General features: G+C 39.1%; 2 protein-coding genes across 3 annotated transcripts in view; one reads left to right on the top strand and one right to left on the bottom strand.

The window, feature by feature from the left end:
• KIN (Kin17 DNA and RNA binding protein) overlaps window positions 1–8,373 on the bottom strand; it is a 40,015-nt gene extending 31,642 nt beyond the window's left edge. Inside the window, 2 exon segments of the mRNA XM_043967595.1 lie at window positions 493–620; window positions 8,066–8,373. Of these exon segments, the coding sequence (XP_043823530.1) occupies window positions 493–620; window positions 8,066–8,289 (352 nt within the window). The 5' untranslated portion in view covers window positions 8,290–8,373.
• Window positions 8,374–8,487: 114 nt separating this feature from the next.
• Window positions 8,488–21,546, top strand: LOC122728182 (ATP synthase subunit gamma, mitochondrial-like). Of its 2 annotated transcripts, XM_043966450.1 has the most exons (5): window positions 8,501–8,617; window positions 8,840–9,033; window positions 15,509–15,542; window positions 16,076–16,207; window positions 21,323–21,546. In XM_043966450.1, exons 2-5 carry the CDS (start codon window positions 8,926–8,928, stop codon window positions 21,337–21,339), a joined length of 291 nt encoding a protein of 96 aa, XP_043822385.1. In that variant the 5' UTR covers window positions 8,501–8,617; window positions 8,840–8,925; the 3' UTR covers window positions 21,340–21,546. The 2 variants fall into 2 exon arrangements, with proteins under 2 accessions (XP_043822386.1, XP_043822385.1); XM_043966451.1 differs by lacking the exon at window positions 8,840–9,033 and having other exon boundaries at window positions 8,488–8,617; window positions 21,323–21,545.
• The last annotated feature ends 278 nt before the right edge of the window (window positions 21,547–21,824 follow it).

The following is a 21,824-nucleotide window of genomic DNA, read 5'->3' as shown; positions in this document are numbered from 1 at the left end:
TTCTAATCCTTAGAATAGTAAAAATAAAAAGGAGAAAGCAAATATAAAACCCACCTAGGTGGGATAAGGCTGAAGAGGCCTGAACAAGGACAGTAGAGGTGGTAACAAATCCTAACAGGGAGTGGTTTAAAGTGGGGGGAAGAATTCCCTTTCATAGAGCACTCATCAGAAAATCTTGGTCCATTATAATCCAACTTTCTCCTAGAAATTTGCTTCAGTTATTTTGTTGCCCCATTTATCTGTTAATTTCACAAATAAGTAGTAAAGTATACAGTTTTCCTCTTTAAGACAGATATACGGGGCAGCTAGGCGGCGCAGTGGATAGAGCACCAGCCCTGGAGTCAGGAGTACCTGAGTTCAAATATGACCTCAGACACTTAACACTTACTAGCTGTGTGACACCTGGGCAAGTCACTTAACCCCAATTGCCTCACTAAAAAAAACAAAAAAAGACAGATATACAACAATTACACTTTTTACTCTTTAAGTTACCTTCTCTGCCTAACCACTTGGTAAAATCAGTTAGAGTTTCCCACTGGGTAGCATTCATATGGATATGCTCTCGATGACTGATATACTCGTTATATACAATGTTGTTGTGGACTCTCTTAGTGCCTAAAAACAAAAAACCACAGAGAAGTTAAAAAGTGGAGAAGACCATTCAAATGATAATTAAAAGGTAACTCGAATAACAAAATTGGCCTACCAAATGTCTTCTGAGCAGTTTCTAGAAAGTCATTTCGGGAACTCCCTCTGGGGAAAAAAATAAAGGAAAATATTTAGGTAAATTTGGCAAGATCCATCATAATGCCTTCCTGAATTGAGAAGAAAAAATTAAATACCATTAAGATATCTGTTTTGACTATAAAATATTGTCTTTGAAAGATGTCAATAATTACTGTAAATGTAGTGGTCGAATCACAGAATTTAGGCAGAGGAAAAGGCCATAAGAGATTGCAATCTTCAGGCAAGATCACACAAACTAAAGTGAAGTGATAAATTAGTAAAACGGCTCTGTATTTGTATCAGAACATTAAAATGCATCCTGGGGGTGGGGAAAAGAAGAAAAACAATTCAATGAACTGTAGAAATCCCCATCTGAGGCCTCACCTATACCTGGTCTATCCTGCTTAGTCAAGGAATAAGTCTTGGGTTTGAAAGCATCTTTAATCCCACAATAAAAATTACTTTTTAAAAGTATGCAGAGTTACCTCTCAGAAATTGGTTTCTTTCGGCTCAAAAAGATACAGCAGCTAGATCCCTTTTTATAGTTGGTTTAGGAGTAAATACTTTACACCAATGCTTGAATTTCACACTTCATATTTCACCCAGGAATAAGAAATGGAAAGGCTAAAGGTTTTCAGACTATACAGAAGGCCAATTCTATATTCCATGGATACTTTAAGAGGGTTAGTAATGACAGAAATTTGAGAGTTGAAGAGATCTTAGTGGCCATCCAGTCCTAACTTTACACAAAGGAATTCCACTAAAACATATCCAACAAATGATTTTTCCAGCTAATGCTGAAGACCTCTAAGTGTAAGTGACCTTTCACTTTTAGACAGCCTCTAAATTGTTAGGAAGTTATTCTCTGACACCAGCCTATATTGGATTCTTTAGCATTTCCCACCCATTGCTTCAGCTGTCTTCTGCTTCTGGGGCCAAACAAAATAAGTCTAATCTCTACTCCATATTAATAGTCTTTCAGATATTTAAGACAGCTATCTTCTCCCCCACTCCTCTCCAAGGCTACCGCCTTGCCAAGTCTAATCTTCTCTACACTAGACATGTCCAATTCTTTACCTGCCTCATACGAATAGACCTGATATTCTCCAGCTTATCAATATCTTTCTTAATAGTGGTGCCCAGGATGGAACACAAAACTGCAGACAAGAACTGACAAGAGCAAAGTATAGCACTTCCCTATTGCTGGAAGCTATATCCTTCAATACAATCTCAAATTAAGCTTGGTTGGTTGCAGCATCACACTGTGACCTCATATAGAGCTTGCAGTCCTCTAATACCCCCAGATCTTTTTCAGAATAACTGCTACCTAAACACATTTCCTCCATCTTATATTTGTCAAGTTTAAATTTTACTAACAAAGTGCAGGGGGCAGCTAGGTGGTACAGTGGATAGAGCACTGGCCCTGGATTCAGGAGAACCTGAGTTAACAGCCGGCCTCAGACCCTTGACACCTATTAGCTGGTGTGACACTGGGTAAGTCACTTAACCCCAATTGTGTCACCCAAAAAACCCCAACAAACAACAAAGTGAAGCACTTTTTGTTTATCCCTAGTAACTTTTATCTTATTAGATTTACCTTAACATTCTAGCCTGGCAATCAATCAATAAATATTAAGAGAGGAGGAAAATGAGGAGTGTGGTGTCCAGAAAACCTAGAGAAGAGAGTATCAATGAGGAGAGGGTGATCAATAGAATCAAAGAGCCTTTTGAATCCTAGTCATCTTCTTTTTTTTTTTTAGTGAGGCAACTGGGGTTAAGTGACTTGCCCAGGGTAACACAGCTAGTAAGTGTCAGAGTCTGAGGCCGGATTTGAACTCAGGTACTCCTGACTCCAGGGCGGTGCTCTATCCACTGCGCACCTAGCTGCCCCCGCCTGTCATCTTCTAATAGTTAATCCTCCCTTTGTGTCATTTGCAATTTTAATGAGTACATCAACTATGCCATTATCAAATCATTAATAAAAATGTAGGGGGCAGCTAGGTGGCGCAGTGGATAAAGCACTGGCACTTGGATTCAGGAGGACCTGAGTTCAAATCCGGCCCTCAGTCCACTTGACACTACTAGCTGTGTAACCCTGAGCAAGTCACTTTAACCCTCATTGCCCTGCAAAAACAAAAACAAAACAAAAAAGTAACAAAAAAAATTAAAATGTTAAATAGCACAGTATTTAACACAGATCTGTGGGGCACCTCCACAGAGTCCTCATGCCACACCTGGCATTAAACCATTAACAACTGCTCTTATAAATATGGCCATACCTACCAGTTTTTATCCATCTGACTATATTATGTTCTAGTCCCACATCCCCTATATCTCATCTCACAAAAATAAACATTAGAATACAGATCAATGTGATGACCAACCATGATTTTAGAACACCAATGAGGAAGTGTGCTACCACAGATTCAAGATGTAGAATAAGACATACATTTTCAGAAGTGGCCAATGTAGGAATTTCTTTTGCTTGACTACGCAAATTTGTAACAAGGTTTGTGGTTTGTTTGTTTTTTCCTACGGTTTTTTCAGGCTGTCCCCCATCCTGGAAGATTTTCTGTCTTCAACTCCACTAACTGACTCCTCTGGCTTCCTTTAAGTTCCAATTAAAATCCAATCTTCTAGTATCTTCTCTCTGTTAATTATTTACTATTTATCCTGCATATAGTTGTCTGTCTATGTATATATATGTGTGTATTTTGTTTTAATTTGTTGTTGTTATCTCTCCCATTAGATTGTAAGCTCATTGAAAACAAGGTCTTTTACCTTTCTTTCTATCTCAGCACTTAACACACTGCTGGATACATAGTAGGTGCTTGATAAATGTTTATTAAATTGATTGACAATGACAGAACTCTCTATTTTTCAAAAGTAAAGCATTAGTTGTGACATTCAACTAATTGGAAACAAAGCAGATATCCATCATTTGGGAAAAGGGCTAAACAAGTTGTTGTAATGAAATGCTCCTGTGCTATAAGAAATGCCAAATGTCATGAATATACAGAATCATGGAAAAGATCTACATGAAGTGGTACAGAGTGAAATAAGCAGAGCCAAGATACAATATACACAATGACAACAACAATGGAAATGCAAAGTACAATTACAATCACACAAAAAAAGTGAATGTTCCAAATTATACAAGAATGGTAGAGCTCAAAAAAGATGAGTCATTTCTAGTCCACCGTTTTGCAGAGTTAACCTCTTCACAAGTATTGCTCACTGCAATAATTTCAGATTTTTTTGCTAGATTGATCAATTGCGCCGATTTTTTAAAAATGTCTTTAAGATGAATCTAAAGAAATACTATTTGTTATACAGGTTGGCTTTCTGGAGATAGAGTAATGCTAGGGGAAACTATGGTGATGTTAAAAAAAAGACCAATAAAAACTGATTTTTTTTTTTAAACTCAACCAAATGTTGTTGAGTTGTATCTGACTGTTCATGACCCTATTTAGGGTTTTCTTGGCAAAGAAATGGAGTGGTTTGCCATTTCCTTCTCTAGCTCATTTTACAGATGAGAAAACTAAGACAAACAGGTTTAAGCGACTTATCTAGGGCCACCCAGCTAATAAGTATCTGAGGCTAGATTTGAACTCAGATCTTCCTGACTCCACGCACAGTTGTCCATCCACTGCACCACCTAGCTGCCCAACTGAAGACTGTCTCTTAACTATAGATAGGTTTTGAGATACTCACTCTGAAAAAGTAATCCATACGTTGCGTGTGGATCTTCTGAAGCCAAAGGTGTTGTCCTCTGATGAGACTATGACATTGCAATGGCACTTAACCCATTCTACAAAGCATAAAAGATGATGGTTAATTTTTTTTTAATAATTTATCATACTGTGTTCTAAATATCTGACCTACATTCTTACCTGACCCAGAGTAAGAAGTCTCTCTTCCAAGGCTAATGCTTATACGCATTCAAATCCTAGCTTTATTTATTTCCTCTCCCTTTTATATCACTATCTTTCCATCTCCATTACTGGGAAAGATAGAGGCAAAAAATACTTTTCCTTGACACTACTACATGGTTGAGATACTTTGTATTTCTTACATTCCCTTCTTCAGGCTTTTAATACATCTTTACTCCTTTACACCAAAGGCTAGACCCATTCTCTAGTTTCCTCTAATTCTGTTCTATTTGAATAATTCCCAATGTGGCCTGTGTTACTCTCCATAAAAAAAGGCAATTTCTAAGCACCTGTGGCAAAGTGATGTTACCCATTTCAATGATTTCATCACCCGTATGCAGCGGATCCCAAAATGTATAACTCTAGCCTTACTCTTCAAAAAACATGAATCTTGCCTGCTGGGAAGCTATATTTGGTTATTCTGTTAGTACCTCAAATTGAATGAGTCAAAAATTGTCCCCAGACTTGCTTCTCTCCATAATTTCTCATGTCAATTAAAAATATTAATATGTTGGGTGCTAGGGATAAAAAAAATCAAAACAGAACAGTCTCTGCCCTCAAGGAATTTACATTTTTCTGTAGCGTTCGATATGTACACAAATACAAAATAAGATGAAAAGAATACAAATAAATAGGTGGATCAGGGAAGGCTTTACCAGAGCTGGACCTTAACTGAGCTAAGGATCCAGAGTAAGAGTTGAGAAGGCAGATGACAAAGAAGGCCTCTGTCATTTCTCTTATAAGGGGGAAGGGGGACCTAATCTATGGCTCCTCAGTGCAAACAGTATCACATAGATAAAAGGAACCTAAGTGGACATCTTGTTGAACTCTAATTCAATAAACAAGAATCCCTTCTAGAACACATCTAACAAGTGATTATTGAACATCTGTCTGAAAATCTTCAATGTACCTCTCAAGGATGTCTGGTCCATTCTAGTCACTTCTATGATATGGTCTCCAATTTTCTATCTGCATAGCCATCCTAAAATACTGGACCCAGGACACAATACAGAGTTGGATAGGGGAGTGGAACTACCATATATTAAGTACCTACTATGTGTCAAGAACTGTACTAAGTGGTTTGCAAATATTATCTCATTTGACCTTCACAACAATCCTGTGAGGTGGGTGTTTTATTATTATCTTCATTTTAAAAAGAAACTAAGATTCTAGATGTCTACCTTGTGTGTGTGTATGTGTGTATGCACATACATGTATGTGTATACACATGTATACACCTGTGATATGCAGGTACATGTGTGTCTGCATATGTGTGTGCCCAAATGTGTTTGCATATTTGTCTCCCCCATTAAAATGTCTGTTATGGGAAGGGACTACTTTTGTATCCCCAATACTTAGTAGGGTGCCTAGCACATAGAAGACATTTAATGAATGCTTGGCTGACTGACCAGGTCAGAGTAGAATGGGACACTGTGCTTCTCTTAAACAGCCTAGAATAATACTATTTTTTTGTCAGACTTCCAGATAATACTGATGAGCTTTCCTTCCACTAAAATCCTCAATTCTTTTTTCAAAAGAAGCTTCATCTTGGTACTTGTCCTGAACTCTCAACTTTTTTAAATTACCGAAAATGTCATAAGAACAATATTCTTCAACTGGGGAAGGGCTGAGGGAGAGAGGGAAGGAAGGAAGGAAGGAAGGAAGGAAGGAAGGAAGGAAGGAAGGAAGGAAGGAAGGAAGGAAGGAAGGAAGGAAGGAAGACCAAAATGGTAAGAGAAATGTCTAGAGTACATGATCTCTAAGGGTCTTGCAGCTTGTTAAATGTAAAACTTAATAAATGTAAAAACTTGAGACTCTGCAGAGGAAAGTATACTATTTACATAGTAGAGGCATATACAGAAAAGTTAGAAAATTCTATCTCTTTTTGCTCAGACTATTTCAGACCTCTGAGAAAAAAAAAAGTAGAAAAATTATCAGCAAAAACCCAAGCTGAGATCTGAATCAAGGTCCTATGACTCCAAATGCAGCAATCTTTCCCCTATAACATAGCAGTATCTTAGACAGATTGTTGTTTGGTTTCTTGATTGAGATAGCCCTAGAAAAAAACATTTAGTCTATAACCATGATGCCAGAAGCCAATGATAAAGCTATCCAGCTCTGGACAGAGAGGTGATAGACTCAAACTGCAGAACCCATAAATTTTCTGACACAGCCAATGTGAAAATTTGTTTGACTTTACTATGAATATCTGTTAGAAAGTTTTTTCTTTCTTCTCAATTTGGTGGAGAAGAGAGCTGGGGATAGTTGCCAAAAAGAAAAAAAGAAAAAGGGGAGTCATTAGGACAACTTTTACATGTTGAATATATTATATAATTAAAAAGAAAATAAGAATTCAAGTAATAAAGATTCGCAGTTTCCCCTACAACCCCCTCTGTGCTGCTTTGTATCTAGCAGTGCTCCCTAAGTTGATGTCTGTGGAGCTCAGAATCAAAAGGAAATGGCGCGCAGTGGATAGAGCACCGGCCCTGGAGTCAGAAGTACCTGAGTTCAAATCCGGCCTCAGACACTTAACACTTACTAGCTGTGTGACCCTGGGCAGGTCACTTAACCCCAATTGCCTCACTAAAAGAACAAACAAAAAAAAAGGAAATGGGGAGGGGCAGCTAGGTGGCGCAGTGGATAGAGCTGGATGGAGCACCGGCCCTGGATTCAGGAGGATCTGAGTTAAAAGACACTTGACACTTACTAGCTGTGTGACCCTGGGCAAGTCTCACCAAAAAAAAAAAATAAATAAGAGTGATCTCTGGGTCCCCCAAGAAATCCATTATTAAAAAGAAATGGAGGGGCAGCTAGGTGGCGCCCTGCATTAAGGTGGACCTAAGTTCAAATCCGGCCTCAGCCATTTCACACTTACTAGCTGTGTGACCCTGGGTAAGTCACTTAAACCCCATTGCTCTGCAAAAAAGAAAGAAAGAGAGAGAGAGAGAGAGAAAAAAGAAATGGGGAGGAGGGGGGGAAAGGGGTGAGGAAAGGTCTTTAATCTGAAGCCATCTCTACTTCTCGATCCCAGGCATTCTCTCTGCCTGTCCCCCATACCTGGAATGCTCCTCCTCCTCCTCTCAGACTACTAACCGGTCTAGCTTCCTTGATTCTCCAACTAAAATCCCATCTTCTCCTGAAAGCCTTCCTAGGTCCCTCTTAATTTTCGTGCTTTCTTCTGTTAATCATTTCCTATGTATCCTATATATCACTCGCTTTGCGTTTATTGGTTTTCATGTTGTCTCCCCATTAGACTGGAAGGTGGCTGAGGACAGGGGCTGTCTCTCGCCCCATGGCGCCTGGCACAAAGTAGACGCTTCATAAATGTTTCCATATTGATAGCAGCGTGAAAGTGCTGCCCAAACAAGCCTCGCATCCGCGCCATTCATTCTGTGGTCTCTCTGAGCCCGGCCCCGCGGCGTCGGGACTCGAACCCCAGGGTGCTGAAGGTCCCCCCGGGCGAGGATCGCGCAGTAAAAACAAGCCAGCGGCAGCGCAGCCGGCGCTGCACACTCACCTCATCCCGGCACTGCTTCTGGCACATCTGGCAATACCACCGCAGCTTCTGGAGCCCCTTGGATTTGATCCGGTTGGCGATGGCCTTGGGGGTGAGGAAATCGGATTTCCCCATGGTTAAGAAGCGACGGCGACCGCGGACGACCCCCTTTTGCTCTCTGTGCCCACCGCTCTACAAACCGGAAGCAGTGCCGACCGGAAGCAGACCCGGGGGCGGAGAGCGAGGGGGGGAGGGTGACATAAAGGGGGGGGGGAAGAACAGGGAGGGAGAATCGAAATATCGCGTGGCTTGAGAGGGGAAAACGCCAGAGAAAGGGGGCGGGAGGAGCTGTTGCGCATGCGCAATAAGGTCTGTCTGCCCGACCTTCAGCAGGGACCAGCACCACCATGTTCTGTCGAGCTACTCTCGCCGGCTCCTCTGCCTTGGTTCTGCAGCCACAATGGTACGCGACCCCCACCGGACAGCAGGGCAGGGAGTGAGTGGTTGGGGGGGATCGACGGAATAGGACTGGACTCCGGGGCGGTAGAGCTCTAAGGACGTGGCAGGACGTGCGGGCCCGGGCTAGGCTCTTTCTCTGAGGCGAGCAGGCCCCCCGGAAAGCTCGGGCTTGCGGGATGGGCAGGAGGACGGGGAAGGTCACCCATGGGTGCGTTTGGTGTTGCAGACCCGAAGTCGGTTCACCAGGTTGAAGAGCCTTCCCAAAATGGGTGGGGAAAAGGATGACCCTGAACCTCAGGCTTTAAGGGCAGTATGGGTGAGGACGCCCCCTGGGCTGTGCATGGAGCCCCGAAGGGTCAACCTGAGCGCAAAGGAAGTTCAAAGACCCGGGTTATCCCACGACTTTGTACTCTGCACATAGTAAGCGCTTTAAGATATTCTTACTGAATTAAGGGTTAGATATCCAAAAAGGGAGAAATACTGTTATCTTAAAAGATTCTTGTGTAAGGAAGAGACCAAAGAGGGGGAATACTGTGGTTTGATTGCTTCAGATTCGTGCTCATTGAATTAAGAGTAAAGGATCCAAAAAGGGAGAACACACATTTTTCAGGATTCTGTTTAAGGGATAATGCTTTAGTTTTATGCTTATTGAATTAAAAATTAGATCCAAAAGGGGGAAAATTGGGTGGTTTTTTTTTTTTAAGAATTCTTATGTAAGAGGGAGTCCAAAAAGGGAGAAAATCCATGGTTTTTAAGGATTCTTGAAGGTAAGGGATATTGGATGGTGGAAAGATTTAGGGTTTTGCAGGAAATTCTGTAGAAGACTTATGTAGGAAGGTCACAAAGTGGTAAGGCCAATTATGTCCTGGGGTCTGGAAGCAGAATGGCCATTCTTTGCTGCCACACAGATTAGTGCTGAAATTCCAGACTTTTCCATAGAAAGTTTCAAATTTTACAGTGAAAGAAAGTTTCATTTAAATTGTAATGAAAGGGGGGGCAGCTAGGTGGCGCAGTGGATAGAGCATTGGCCCTGGATTCAGGAGTACCTGAGTTCAAATCCAGCCTCAGACACCTGACACTTACTAGCTGTGTGACCCTGGGCAAGTCACTTAACCCCCATTGCCCCGCCAAAAATTGTAATGAAAGGGGTGAGACATCATCTGAACAGTGGGGCAGCTAAATCCTTAAAGCTATATAGATTTGTAGATTTTGCTTGCTATATCTTGAGATTTGAGGAATTATTTTCTCAACCAGTGTGGGTCCCAGAGGTCAGTGTAGGTCAGTCTGTTTGGGGACATAAAATTCAAGTGGCTACCATAATTAAACCAAAGTGAAAGATATTCTGAAACCAAGGTCAAAATGTACTCATGTAGACTCCATGACCTGAACTTTTAACTGTAGCTAAGGGAATGTGTTTTGCAAAGTTTAGTTTAAACTAGGGCCTTCATTTGGAGACCCAAGTAGACCATAGAATTACAGATTAAGAGCTGGAAGAAAATCTTTGAAACCATCTTGTCTAATACCTTCATTTAACAGATAAGGAAACAGGCCTGGAGAAGTTAAATGATTTGCCCAAACTCACAAAGGAAGTGAGTGTCATTGCCAGAGTTCAAACCCAAGTCCTGGCTCCAAACCCAGAACTTTAAGGCTATTCTGGTGATCATCCTAGAACCTCGGAAGTCTGAAGGCCTATCCTCAGTGGCCTTTTTAACACTGAATTGAGGTCTGCAGGTCATGAGCTTACTAATCACCAATACACAAAGCTCACCATAACATTCCTAAATTTGTTTCCGCTCTTCTTCCACCATAATTGCTTTCTCCTTGTCTTTCCTAATTTATTGTTCTTTCTTGTTGGTAGTTAACTTGCTTTTTGCATTTAAAACTTGCAAAAATATATGTGTGTCTGGATACACACTTTAGGTAGATTAACCGTGTAGAAAAAAGGAGCCTTACAGAAAAATGAAGAGGTGTTTACTTAGATCTCATTTATATAATTATAAATCGAATTTCATTTTAAATGACCTTTTTGTTATTAGTTATCATAGACACTTACTTTTTGTTTCTTGAAAGATAGTTACAATGCACAAACGTAAAATTATTCTATTAAATCGTTGCTATTTATGAAATAGCTACTTATGGCTATTAATGAGTGATAATGCCAAATTAAAATAAAACATTTGATCATCATAACCATGTAAAGAAGGTAGTGCATTTACTACACCACATTTTTAGAATTCCATTTTGTCAACTTTTGATGTTTAATGCTGTACTACTTAAAAGAATTTTTAGAGAAAAGACAAAAATCATTCATTTGAGGTGATTGAATATCTTTGTGAAGCATGACAGTGTGTAACCCAGATAGGTCAGTACATGAATCAATGAGTTGGAATGAACATTATCAGAACCAAGGCTCTCTAAAAAAATGACGTCTTGCCCCTTTTCAAGTTCCACTCTCCAATGTCTCATGCCTTACTTTTCCATCTCTTTAGCCTCTCAAGAGCATTTGCTGTTTCTGCTTTTCTTTTTTGTATACTCAGTAAATAACAAGACTTAGTTGTTAAGGTAATTACTAGCAAGGGATATAATGTTGAAAGGGGGGGGATCAAAACATCGTGTGTGTGTGTGTGTGTGTGTGTGTGTGTGTGTGTGTGTGTGTGTGTGTGTGTGTGTGTGTGTGTGTGTACGGGGGGAGACAGAAGGTAATTTGAGGAAGAGAAAAGTACTAATACTTAGAAGTATCAGGAAGGTTTCCTGTAGATGGTAGTACTTAAATTGACATATGAAAGGAGTCCATTCTGGAACGAATGGGACTTGAAATGTTGGCTATGGGGATAAATCTGAAGCTGGGGCCAGTTTATTTCAGGAATAAAAAGGAGTCACTCAAGCAAAACAGTTACATGTTCAGTCTTAGGGGTTTTGGGGGAGAGATAAATTGGAGAGAGAAGAGACTAAGCACTGGGAGACCAATTAAGAGGCTCTTAAAATAATCCATTGGATTGAAAGCCTGTTTAAAGGGTGGCTGTGTGTAAGGAGAAGGGGAAAGTTGCAAGAGACAAAATTTGACAGTTTATTGCATTTAGGCAGTCAGGGACAGTGATAAGTGGAAGAAGATTCTACATTTGAGAACCTGAGTGATAGTAAGTGCTAGGCATTGAGTAATCAAACAAAAATTGGGAAATATGGAAGATGGATGCAGTAAGAGATAATGAGGTGTGCTGAATTTGAGATACTGTTATGGTATCCAGGTAGAAAGGTTAGAACTCAAATTCAGAGATGAATTATCACTTAGACGCAATCTGCTAAGAAATAGAAGAAAAAAGAGACCAAGACACTTAGGGGACAACCAAAGTGGCTGAACATACCCTGCAAGATAGAAAGCCCAAGTGAAGCAGTGTCTGGAAAGCTAAGAGAAATGCAGTATCCGGGAGGTCAAGAAAGCTAAGACTGTTGAATTCAGACATTGTTGTTAATCTTGGGGACAGTAGGTTCGGTCAAGTGGTAGAGTAGAAATTATGGAAAGGGGGGCGCTAGGTGGCGGTAGTGGATAGAGCACAGGCCCTGGAGTCAGGAGTACCTGAGTTCAAATCTGGCCTCAGACACTTAACACTTACTAGCTGTGTGACCCTGGGCAAGTCACTTAACCCCAATTGCCTCACTAAAAAAAAAAAAAAAAGAAATTATGGAAAGGGGAATGAGGAGTAGGTAATATGGAAATGAAGACAGTTTTAAAGACTTCCTAGGAATTGAGTTGTAAAAGAAAGGTACAACACATCAGGGTGAAGTATAAGTTTTTTAAACCCACTAGTGCCTTGGGTGTGTTTGTAAAGAAGGAATGATCACAAGGCATGGGGGATGTCCTCAATTTTCCTGCTAACCAGCTATGACTCATAAATCCCCCACTACCATTATATTCCTGTTTAAATGCTTCAAGATATGATTTTGTAAGAATGATAGCAGGGGCAGCTAGGTAGTGCAGTGGATAAAGCACCAGCCCTGGATTCAGGAGGACCTGAGTTCAAATCAGGCCTCAGACACTTGACACTTAACTAGCTGTGGGACCTTGGGCAAGTCATTTAACCCTCATTGCCCCTCCTCCCCCCCCCAAAAAAAAATGATAGCAAAGCAAAATTCTAGCAATGCCTGCCTACCTGAAAGAGTTTTGAGTACTGAACTGTCGAGAAGAAATAGTCTTTCAAAAATTGAAGACTTGGCCAGAAGATAATAAAGAAAATTTTCAGCCACAGGAAGGCTTCCTACTAAGGTGCTTGGGATGTGATCTGCAAAAGTATATAACCGCGGGGGCGGCTAGGTAGTGCAGTGGATAAAGCGCCAGCCCTGGATTCAGGAGTACCTGAGTTCAAATCCAGCCTCAGACACTTGACACTAGCTGTGTGACCTTGGGCAAGTCACTTAACCCCCATTGCCCCACCAAAAAAAAGAAAGAAAAGTATATAACCTCACTAAAAATATCTTAAGTATTGAGGCCTCTGAAAATTTGGCATATCACCAAAGTCAGGGTTAAGCAGTCTATAGTATTAAATGTCACTAAGTTCATTATGTAAGTCACCACTCCACTATATGTGCCTCTAATCTTTCTTTCATTTAATATATTAGACTTACGGGTAGCAACCTTTAGACATACCAACAGTGGCATTTAGAAGTAGTGGAAGCTCTAATTTGTTTAAGCTAATGCTTGATGATTGAATTTCTGAAATCATTTTAACAGGTTTCATATTTAATTGTAACTTGAGAGTAGAAACCACATCCTGGATAAATTCTTTTACCTTCCCATAACCCAAAACTTTGCATATCCTTAAGTTAAAAATAAGTACAAATTGTTAAAGCATTTGTCTTTGCTAATAAAAATACCAAGAATGTTTATTTTGCCATTTAAATGTCTCTTTAGTGATTACAGTCATCCTTCTAAAATTCGATGTATGGTTCAGAAAAGAATATTAGATAAGAAACTATGAGCTTCTTATTATGTACACGGTTTTTTTTTTTTTAAATACATTTAGATGGATTTAACTGTAACAAGGTAGCAACAAAATTTCTTTGTATCTTGTACCCTTTTTTGCCAGAGAGAGAGAGAGTGTGTGTGTGTGTGTTTGTTTTGGGGTAGAACAAAATCATCCGAATTTGTCTTATAATTATGTGATCTAGAACATTTCTTCATAGAGTTGTAAGAAGATTAAAGATTGTTCCATTTTCTTATTGTTTCTGTTTACAATTAATTGGTTTTGTCCTCTAATTGCTTAAGTCATTGTTCTTTGTCTCTGAATTTAGTTCAGAGTTAAGCCGGCCTGTAATGGGTTAAGTTTAAAAATTCACCTCTTGTCTCAAGAAATTTTGGTAACCTTGGAAAATGTGTGTGGAAACTTCATTCTACCAAGCTATCTTTCAGGGATGTGTGGTTTGCTGTCCAAAAGTCTGGGCTACTATCTCTCATCTGGACTCAAACAATTGGTACTCTTAGTCTTGGGGCAGGGTGTGTCGCTAGCCCCCATTACTAAACTTCCAACCAATCATGTTATTCCTTGTGCCTCAACTTTTTAACCAGCCATGTTGTCCTTAATCCCGTGATGTCATCTACCCTGTTCTGTACATTGTTTTCCACTCCCCAAAAATCTATATGAAGGGGATTGTCTTTCTCCTTCTTGCTCAGGGTTTTGGGCATAAATGGATGGAAGCCATTGACATGTAACATGCCCTTGCTAATAAATGTTATCTTACTGAGAGATCTGCCTTTTGTTTACCCTTTTGTTAAATTCCAGTTGCCACAGTTGATAGTCTTCTACATTTAAGAACTATCTATGTATGTCCTTGAGGCCTAGTATCTATTGGGAATGGCTCATATATTTATATCATTCTTTATATACCCTGGAGGTCACCTTTTTAAGAAGAGTGTAAACAAGTATCTACAACCTTTTGCCCTTCGTGAATTTTTTTAATATAGCTGCAAAATTAATCTAAAATAATTTGAAAGTAAATCACTACTTTTAAATTGTGGTTGTAAAAGTGAAATTAAATTAAATCATCATGGTGGTCTAAATTGTGGTTTACGTTATAGTTAAAAGTGTTTGGCTTGGTTTGTGGTTTGTTCTATAACTAGATACAGCATTATTGGATTATTGAAGAAAGTATGTCATTTGTCCAATTGCGTTTTCAGGTAATTTAGGGATACATGCATGCAAGCACACAAGTACTGCCATGTGACCCCCACTGTACTAGATATTCTTCAGGTAAATTGTAAGAGAATTCCTAATAAAAATAAAATGTAAGGAGAAAAGAGTTCTTTCTGTTGAAAAGCTTATAATCTAGTTGAGGAGACAAAAGATTCTCTATCAGGTTTTGATTGTGTGTTTTGTCACAACTGGGAAAATAACAATTGGATTAAGAACTATGATTTAAAGGGCAGAAAGAGTTGTTATAAAGCTGAGACTTGATGAAGTGGTATTTGAGTGGAAATTGGGAGGTCATCCCCTCTATTGAGGGTAATAGTACAACAAAGGCTCTGAGAGGGGATTAGTGTGACACGTGTGAAAGTCAGTCTTGCCAACCACTGATTTCATCTTGTGGAATGGTGGGACAGGTAAAATAGGGATGTTTGTTGGAGAAACTTAAACGATAGTTTAATGTCAGACATATCAGAAGTTAAAGTATTATTTCAATAATGTATTGAGAAAATACTCCAGTATGTTAACAGATCTCTCTGTAGAGTGTTTAAGGGGAAAGATGTGCAGAATATTCACAAGGAAGATAAATTGTAGAAGGACTGATATATGTATAAATGAGAGAATCAAAACACTTCGAGAATCATGATTCTGCTGTTCTTAGAATAGGGTGGGGGTGGGGGTATTGGAACCTGTTCAAAGTTTTCTTTTTTTATTTTCAGGATCCAAGTCAGAAATTGGCAACTTTAAAAGACAGTAAGTATTTTGTGTGTATTAAGGAGAAATATTGGTTTCCAAAAGACTATTTTAATCATTCCTTTATGTCTTTGGCCACTTTGCCTCCCATAGCTTCCATTTACTCATCTATAGGATGAAGGGGCTAGGTTACATTGCCTCTGAGGTCACTTCCAACTGTACTTCTATAATTTGTTCCTTTTAAACGTAGGACTTTAACCCATGATATTTCTGTACTAATTTAATAAAACAAGGTGGCTTCATGGGAGACAGCATGTTCAGCAGAAGGTACGGTGAAATAGTATTTAGGATATTTTGCTTCTAGTCCCAGTTCTGCCTCTTCTGGCAAGTCACTTAAATTTTCTGTGCCTCATTTTCCTCAATTTTGAAATAAGAAATTGGTCTAAATTATCCAGATGATCCTTTCTGGGTCTAAATCCTGTGTTTCTTTTGGTTTAACTGAGGGTAAGAAATGGGTGGGGTTTACAGTGTCTTATACACAACTAATTACATCTTTGAAAATTTTAATTGTTCTAACTTTTGGGTATCTTCAGTTACCAGGAGATTGAAGTCAATCAAAAACATCCAGAAAATTACCAAGTCCATGAAAATGGTGGCAGCTGCAAAGTATGCCCGAGCTGAGAGAGAGCTGAAACCAGCTAGAGTTTATGGAGTTGGATCTTTGGGTAAGAAAAGAACACAGTTGCTATTTTACACAGAAAACATTACTTTAGGGGGCAGCTAGGTGGCGCAGTGGATAAAGTACCAGCCCTGGATTCAGGAGGACCTGAGTTCAAATCCAGCCTCAGACACTTGACACTTACTAGCTGTGTGAACCTGGGCAAGTCACTTAACCCCCATTGCCCTGCAAAAAAAAAGAGAAAACATTACTTTAAAGAGAAATGACTGCATTAACCAATTTAAAACATTCTTTAGGAATATAGCAGAAAAGCACTGAACTTGGAGTCATATTTAAATGATGGTTACATACTGAAAGTCACTTAACCTCTGGGTGATGGTCTCAGTAAAGGAGAGCATTCACTTTGAGAAGAGAAAATAGCCTATACTTTGTGTGGAGCAGTTACCTGACCATGACAGTCAAACATCATGAATTATCGTGAACTCAATTGGGTCACTACAAAATTTCCTCTCTTTCATTCTTAATTAAAACAGATTCTCAGTTCCCAGGGCTTCCTCTTGGAGGACACTGCTGGCTGAATTTGACTAATATGTCCATAAAGGCTCCTAAGATGTTTTAAAGTTATTTTTTCTTCTAATCAAATGTTTACTGGAAGATGTCCCTCAAGCCATTTGCATGTATATTCTTGGTAAATGCTGTGACTTTCTTATGCTCACTATGCCCTGTAAATCACAGGCGATTTTGATTACAAAGATTGTAGTGTTTCATATTTCATAATTACATAACAGCGCTTGGAGAATATTGGATTTCCAAAATTTTTGCTCTGATAATTTACCCCAAATACATGTTTTGATGGACTAATAGGTAATGTGACACTCATTCACTTGCATGTCATATATAGTCTGCACAATAAACACTTTTAATACATTTGACTGTTCCTTTATGAAATGTCGTTTTTAATGCATTTTAGTGTTGCCTTTTTTCTCTATGTCAGTCATTTTACTAATCAGTACACTGCAGATTGAAATCAAAAAAATTTCTGCAGAAATATAGTGACCCACATCTGACAGTATTCAGTAGTCTGCCCTAGTAATTCTCTGCCTTTCTCCTATAATGAGGAATAATCTGTGCTCCAGGACCCTCATTAACTTTTCTGCTACTCCCAATTCATGCTTAATGACCCTTTCATTTGCATTGTTGTAACCACTATGTATTGTTCTCTTGTTTTGGTTTATTTCACTCCAGCTCACTTCATACAAATCTTGCAATGTTTCTCTCAATTCCTCATGTCCTATATTTCTTATTGCATGAAAATACTGTTACATACCTCAGTTAATTTCACTTCTCCCATTGGTAGATATCTGCATTGTTTACGTTTCTTTGTTACTACAGAGAGTTACTACTAGAAGACTGCTCTGAATATTTTGGTATAACCTTTATTTCTCTCTCTGAGTTCCTTGGGGTTTGTGCTCTATATAGAATCACTGGGTCTAGGGGTAATGAATATGCAACGATTGGGTTGACTCCACCTGCTGGAGAGTTACTGTGGGAAAGCTCACCATGAGAAGGCCTCTTGAGGGCAAGCCATGTAGGTCAGGTCCTTGGCGTCAGGAAGTGACGTTTACTCGTGGGTACTGTCTATCAAAGCTACAGCAATTAGCTTGGAGCTGTGTGTGCATCTGGATGGGATGTTCCCAGCTTCTGGGAGGAAGAAGGAAACAGTTGGGCCCCTTTGGTTCCTGACCTCCCGTTGGCAGGTCAGATGATTGGGTTCTCTTAGAAATACTTAGATTTTTACCTTTCTTTCTGATCATTAGATTTAAAGCTCTTTAATAAATATTTAAAAGTCTAAACTCTTGCTATACTTCCAATTTAATAGCGACCACTCATTAGATATTTTAGACAGGCTAGCTAGTATTTTAGCCCCTTACAAATAGTAGTAATTTTTTTTTATTAATTCCAAATTGAAGCCAGAATAGCTGGACCACTTCTCAACTCAGCCAGTAGTTTTATTAGGGAGCCTGTGTTCCCAGAGCCCCTCCACAATTGGGCGTTCCCATTCATTTACGTCTTTGCCAATTTTCATGATAGGTGAAATATCAGAGTTGTCTTTGTACTGTTTATGTTTTGGTGCACATTTTCATATGGTCATGTATAGTTTGCATTTTGAAAGGAAATGTTCATATTTTTGGCTACTTATTAAGGAATGGCTCTGTGTTTTATATACATATATATTATTTCTATCAATTCCTTTCATCTTCTTTTACTGAGATAGGGCTTCCCTGAATTACACTATATGGAGACCATTCTTTTCCATTGCTGGTTGCATACTTGTCCTCTACTGACATCAAATGCAATGCAAATACTGGTGGTGCTTATCTACCAGCTGCTAGGGTATTTCCCTCCATTTTCATTGAATTCACGTCTGGCTCAAGTTTTCCTCTCCACACTAGCTAACCAGTCCGTTCTCCCTCATTTGATGGATGAGGAAACAATAAAGTAAAAAGATTTAAGTAACTTACACGTGGTCTAGGTACTAGTTTGTAGCAGACTTTGACCTAGAACGGGATGTTACAGGTACCAGGCTGTACTTTTTCTACTATTTCCTTGCTATCTATGTCCTATACTGCAAATTTAGCATTTCATTATATATTCATTGTAATTGCTTCCTCACTTCTTTATAAGTTCCTTGAAGGCACAAACCATTCCTGATACTTTTCTCTTAACCTCAAGAACAGTGATGCCAAACTCAAATAGAGAAACTGATTAGGAAACCACTAATTAACGTTAACTATGTTGTATTTTTATTTATTATTATGTTGAACATTTCCCAGTTACATTTTAATCTGGCTTGAACCAACTGGGGAGTTTTGCAGGGCAGCTTGGGGACTTCAAATTTGACACTTCTCCAGAATGTTTATCATTGTGTTAAACACCTAATATTTAGTCCTTGTTGGTGGTATTTAAAGTTTAGCTGTAGTAAGAGAGAAATTTTTATTTTACTTCAAAATATTATGTTACCAGGGGGCAGCACAGTGGATTAAAAAAAAAGTCAAATGACAAGTTTTGGGGGGGGGGGCAGCTAGGTTGGCGCAGTAGATAAAGTACCAGCCCTGGATTCAGGAGGACCTGAGTTCAAATCCAACCTCAGATACTTGCCAATTACTAGCTGAATGACCCTGGGCAAGTCACTTAACCCTCATTTCTCTCTCCTTCCCCTCCCCCCCCCCGAAAATATATCTATGCTACCTCACAGTTATTTTCTGAAATGATGATTTTTTAAATATTAATTACTATTTCTGTATGAATTAAGACTGGGAGCCTCTAGGAAAGGAGCATTGCAGGAAGAGAATCATGTTTTATATGGGGAAATTTTGTTTTTTTCATCTACACTAGCCCAGTTTATGATGAAGAAAAACCCAACTTTCACTACTCCAATTAAAATGCTACCTATATTTTTTTTTAACTAGCAATGTTTCCCTTTAAAGTAAAAAGATAGTTTCACTTTCTTATATCATTAGGCAAAAGCACCTCCCTTTGATAAACTGGAGAGCATTCCAAGGAGGACAGCCACACTGATAATGCCATATGAATATCAGATGAAGGAACTGGGTATGAATTGCATACTGGAGTTCATGACCACTTATCTACTATAGATGATCCTGACCCTTTGATGAAGACTGGTGACAGGGGTGTTCTCATTAATTCTATTCCCCTGCTTTGGCATCATTGCTGTTTTATTGGATCATAACCACCCACTTCTTAAACTGTATAATTTTTTAGAGGATTTTTTATGCTATTGAATTTTAAATCTTTATTATCTGTGTACAGTATCCCTCCTCTATTGTTGCTTATCCTAGGCTCATTCTCATCTCCAGTTTTAATCTGTGCGGCTATATACCTTCTCTGGATCTTTAGACCTTTGCTTTTCCCAATCACCGGGTTTATGTCTGACTGTTCGCACACTTTCACCTACTTTTCTCTCTTCTGTCACAATACGTTAAGTGAAGTCGTCATTACTACTCTCAAGACGTTTCTATCATTTCTGTTCCTGACAACCAAAATTTCCCTCGTTGGCAAGAATAAGATCCAGAACTAACTTTCACCTTGCTTAACTGTTTTCGAAATATTTTAATTAAGCACAATCACAAGTTAGCTTCTCTTCGTCAGAGAAATCTCCAGCAGATGTCCTGCATAATTAAGGTTCCCCTACACACTATATCATGCAACTGTGTGCAGCCTTGTGATTGTACTTCTAACCTATTTATTCTTTCTGTCCAGGTCTCTATAGAAGAAGGAATGAGCACTGGGCCTATAAGTTCATTTATATAGGAAAGCATTAGTCCTACCTAGTTTCACATCCAAGCAGTGTGTCTCCTTGTCACCATTTAGTTCAGATAATGGGGCCCACAGCATACTTCAAAATACAGAAAGCTGAAGCTCAGTCTGGCTGTGCTAAATAGGGCTGCCATTGTAGGTGTAGTGGAGAATGAACACCAAGGTTGCAAATTTCCCTCTACACTTGTGTGTTCTGTGTATAGGCAAATACATTCTTACCCAATTTTGTTAGACTGTGTTTCCTCCCTGGCCAGGAGCCTGTCATTCAGTATGGTGTCTTCCTTAATCAGCTATTTATACATTTCCCAACTCTTCTTTTTTCTTCTTACTCTTGCCCATCCATCAGTGAGCAGCAACGAAGAAGATGCCAACTATTCTTACCCTTGTCTTCAATTCTTGCCTTAAGCTTTGTAATCCTTAGTATATGCTTTCTAGAGTCTGTTATTATTTTGTGCCTCTATACATTACTAAATGGGTAGTAATCTATTTTGACAGATGTTGGGGGTGCTCTTTGTTATGTCTTAGATACTCTGCCCTTGGAAGGTAAGTGACTGTTATCAGATTGAAAAATGAGACTGTTACTTACTAGGATTTGGTTTTTGAGTATCTTTAAGAGTAGAAGACCTTAGAATGACATGGAATTTTTGAAGATTTAGATACAGAATTTGGACCCATATTGTAAGGATTAAAAACTAAGGCATTTTTTTTAAAAGGTCACTGGATTCTTGAAATTTTGTTGACTTTTAAAAATCAGCCAATTCTTCTTTGTTAAACTACTGCTATTGACAAATCTATTTCTTGCTTTTCTTTTTTTTTTTTTAAGCTCTTTATGAAAGCTGATATTAAGGCTGCAGAAGACATGAAGAAACACCTTATTATTGGTGTATCCTCAGATCGAGGCCTTTGTGGTGCTATCCATTCCTCTGTTGCTAAACTGATTAAAAATGAGGTTGCTACCCTCACAGCAGCTGGGAAGGAAGTTATGATTGTTGGAGTTGGTGACAAAATAGAGGTATACTTAATAGGTAAGTGTTTTTTGGGAGACTTTGTCACAACAAGAGGCAGAATTTCTTTGAAATAACAATAAGGGGGGGCAGCTAGGTGCACATGGATAAAGCTCTGGCCCTGGATTCAGGAGAACCTAAGTTCCAATGTGGCCTCCGAAACTTGACACTTACTAGGTGTGTGACCTGGGCAAGTCACTTACCCTCATTACCCTGCAAAGAAAAAAAGAGACTAAAAAAAGAAGGAGCATTGGACTTGGAGTAAGATGACCTGAGTTCAAATGTGCTTGCTACTAGATATTTGATGATTGACAGTTCATC

The sequence above is a fragment of the Dromiciops gliroides genome, chromosome 5, assembly GCF_019393635.1.
Source record: "Dromiciops gliroides isolate mDroGli1 chromosome 5, mDroGli1.pri, whole genome shotgun sequence".
In the NCBI taxonomy this organism is placed as follows: Eukaryota; Metazoa; Chordata; class Mammalia; order Microbiotheria; family Microbiotheriidae; genus Dromiciops; species Dromiciops gliroides.
Note: the sequence above shows the minus strand (reverse complement) of the source record. Positions and strands in the feature narration are given on the sequence as shown.